Genomic DNA, 2,500 nt, shown 5'->3' with positions numbered 1-2,500 from the left:
TGCAGGGTTGCAGGTTTAAGTCACAGTGATGGCGAGCTATGGCATAATTTCCTTAAGCAAGAAACTTACACACAATTGCGTCTCTCAACTCAGGAGTACAAATGAGTACCTGGTCATTGACTGGGGTGGCAAAGGCCTCCGACTGCGCCAAATTCCATCAGCCACTGGGGTCCGGGTGAGACTTCAGGTGCCCACACCACATGTGGCATTGTAGTCGGTGCTCATCCAAGCACCTGGCCAGGCTCCAGAAGATTGCTTAACACCGCCCATAGCTCCTGCTTAGTGCACAGGAACCCAGCCATCTGGCTGCGGGCATTACCGTTTAACGGCAGCTCCTTACCCATTTGCCATGTGTGTGTGTGTGTGTGTGTGTGTGTGTGTGTGTGTGTGTGTGTGTGTGTGTGTGTGTGTGTGTGTGCGTGAGTGCATGTGTGTGTGTGTGTGTGTGTGTGTGTGTGTGTGTGTGTGTGCACGTGTACAGCTCACCTAACAACAAACCCACACATAGTTCCCGCAGGTATACTAATCTTGGGTCTCCGCAAGTCGCCGCTCATATTCATCCCAGCCATCATGCCAGTGGCCGTCGGAAGAAAGACTCCAAACACGATAAAGAATGACTCGTTAGAAAACGACGGAGACCCATTTTGGCTCCACAGATCAGAACGATAGCCAAAAAATTCAGCATCTAATATTGAAATCAATTAGTCAAGTCTACAAGCAACAAACCTAAAATCAAGAAAGAAAACACTCGACATGTTCATTATTATTGCAAAAATTGTGTGACAAAAATGTCCCCATGAACATACAACATGAGGTATGAAAATGTCAAATTTGTTTTGTATGTTCAGGCAAAAAAAGACTAAATCATTAACTGACATTAATTAAATAATCATGATTCATTAATATAAACAATAAAAAGTCACATTAAACAATTGTATGACATAAATGTGCTCATGACCACACAAAATGAGTCATAAAATTCAAAGTTGTTTGTATGCTCAAGCAGACTGTCATTGGGTGGTCCAAAATTGCACTAAATACTTAATTAATCATTACTATCAACAATCCCTAAAGCTGCATTGAACAAGTTGTGTAGATCATGACACATTAATATCAACAATCAGAAAGCCGCATTGAACAATTTGTGTACATCATGATTCATTAATATCAACAATCAGAGAAGCTGCATTAATTTAAACAATTTGTGTGCCTTTTGCCTCTTGATGTGTGAGATCTTGTTCGGATACGACCACATAACACTAAAGTGTCCTCACCTTTGTCGGTGTGAGCAAACGAACCGATGATGAAATCGAGAGCCGACATGAGCAAAACAAGCAGCAACAGCAGCTGCAGTCGAATGACAAACTTGACTCCAGCAAGAACAATCACGAAGAGCAACAACACGGTGAGTAGGCCAACACCGCGAATGGCCCAAGTTGAGTCCCACCCAAAAGTTGATGCAACGGCTTCACCGAGACCAGCAGCAAAGAGAGACATGGAAACGGCCTGAAAATAAATTGGAAGTGAAGAAATGAGGCACACACACACACACACACACACACACACACACACACACACACACACACACACAAATTTTGATGTACATACTGAATGAAAGCAGCTGATAGGGCAACCACCTTAAACTGAATTGGACAGGAAGACAAATCGGCATGCAAGCAAGAATGCAGACGACTAACAAGCAAGAACTGCAGTGTTAGGGTTTGGCTTATGTATGTTGAATTAATTAGAGTTAAACTACATATTCAATGATGTATTTGTAATCACACAACATACATTAATTAATTACTTACAATAATTAATTATGCTTTTTATTTTTAATTATATTGATAATTAATTAATCTATTTGCTTAAATATATAATTAAATACATAGTAAAGCTCTAATTATATTTAATTAATATATGTGATTAAAATACATAATTATTTATCATAATTAATTACTATTTGTAATTTAAAATACATAATTAAAAATACATACTTATTTATTATAATTAATTAACACTAATAATTAAAAATACATAATTATTTATTATAATTATTTACCGGCGCTGTGGCCGAGTGGTTAGCGACAGTTGCTTTCTATCTTGACTACGTGGGTTCGAATCCACGCCGGTACAGTAATAATGAAACTTGTCCTTCTTTATCTTTCATTGTTGGTTCTTTTATGAAGGAATGAGACTTGTTTCACTCGTATGGGGAGCTTCTGTGGTCTGGCGAGGTTTGTGCCAATGTTGACTATACGGACTTGATCCGGGAATTCTGGATTCCCCGTATTGTAGTTGGCCTCTCCGTGACTATAGCTATGGCTTGAAAGAGCTGTGTCTGATCGCCGTGTGGACTGCACAGAGGCATGTACCTCACTGTGCTTACCTGCCGGGTCGGTGGGCGCCCAGTGGGGGTTAAGACCCCTCTGCACCCTCTGAAGGGTTGCACCGAGACATATTATAATTAATTAATATTTGTAATTAAAAATACATTATT

General features: G+C 39.9%; 1 protein-coding gene across 1 annotated transcript in view; it reads right to left on the bottom strand.

Moving 5' to 3' along the window:
• The window catches only part of LOC134194825 (solute carrier family 12 member 8-like), a 14,559-nt gene that overhangs the window by 8,558 nt on the left and 3,501 nt on the right, over positions 1–2,500 (bottom strand). The window contains exons 5-6 of the mRNA XM_062663798.1: positions 1,275–1,506; positions 487–685 (exon numbers count right to left, since the gene is read on the bottom strand). Coding sequence (XP_062519782.1) covers positions 487–685; positions 1,275–1,506 — 431 coding nt within the window. The remainder of the gene's footprint in view (positions 1–486; positions 686–1,274; positions 1,507–2,500) is intronic.

This window comes from Corticium candelabrum, chromosome 19, assembly GCF_963422355.1.
Source record: "Corticium candelabrum chromosome 19, ooCorCand1.1, whole genome shotgun sequence".
Taxonomy (NCBI): Eukaryota; Metazoa; Porifera; class Homoscleromorpha; order Homosclerophorida; family Plakinidae; genus Corticium; species Corticium candelabrum.
This window is presented reverse-complemented; position numbering and strand designations above follow the sequence as displayed.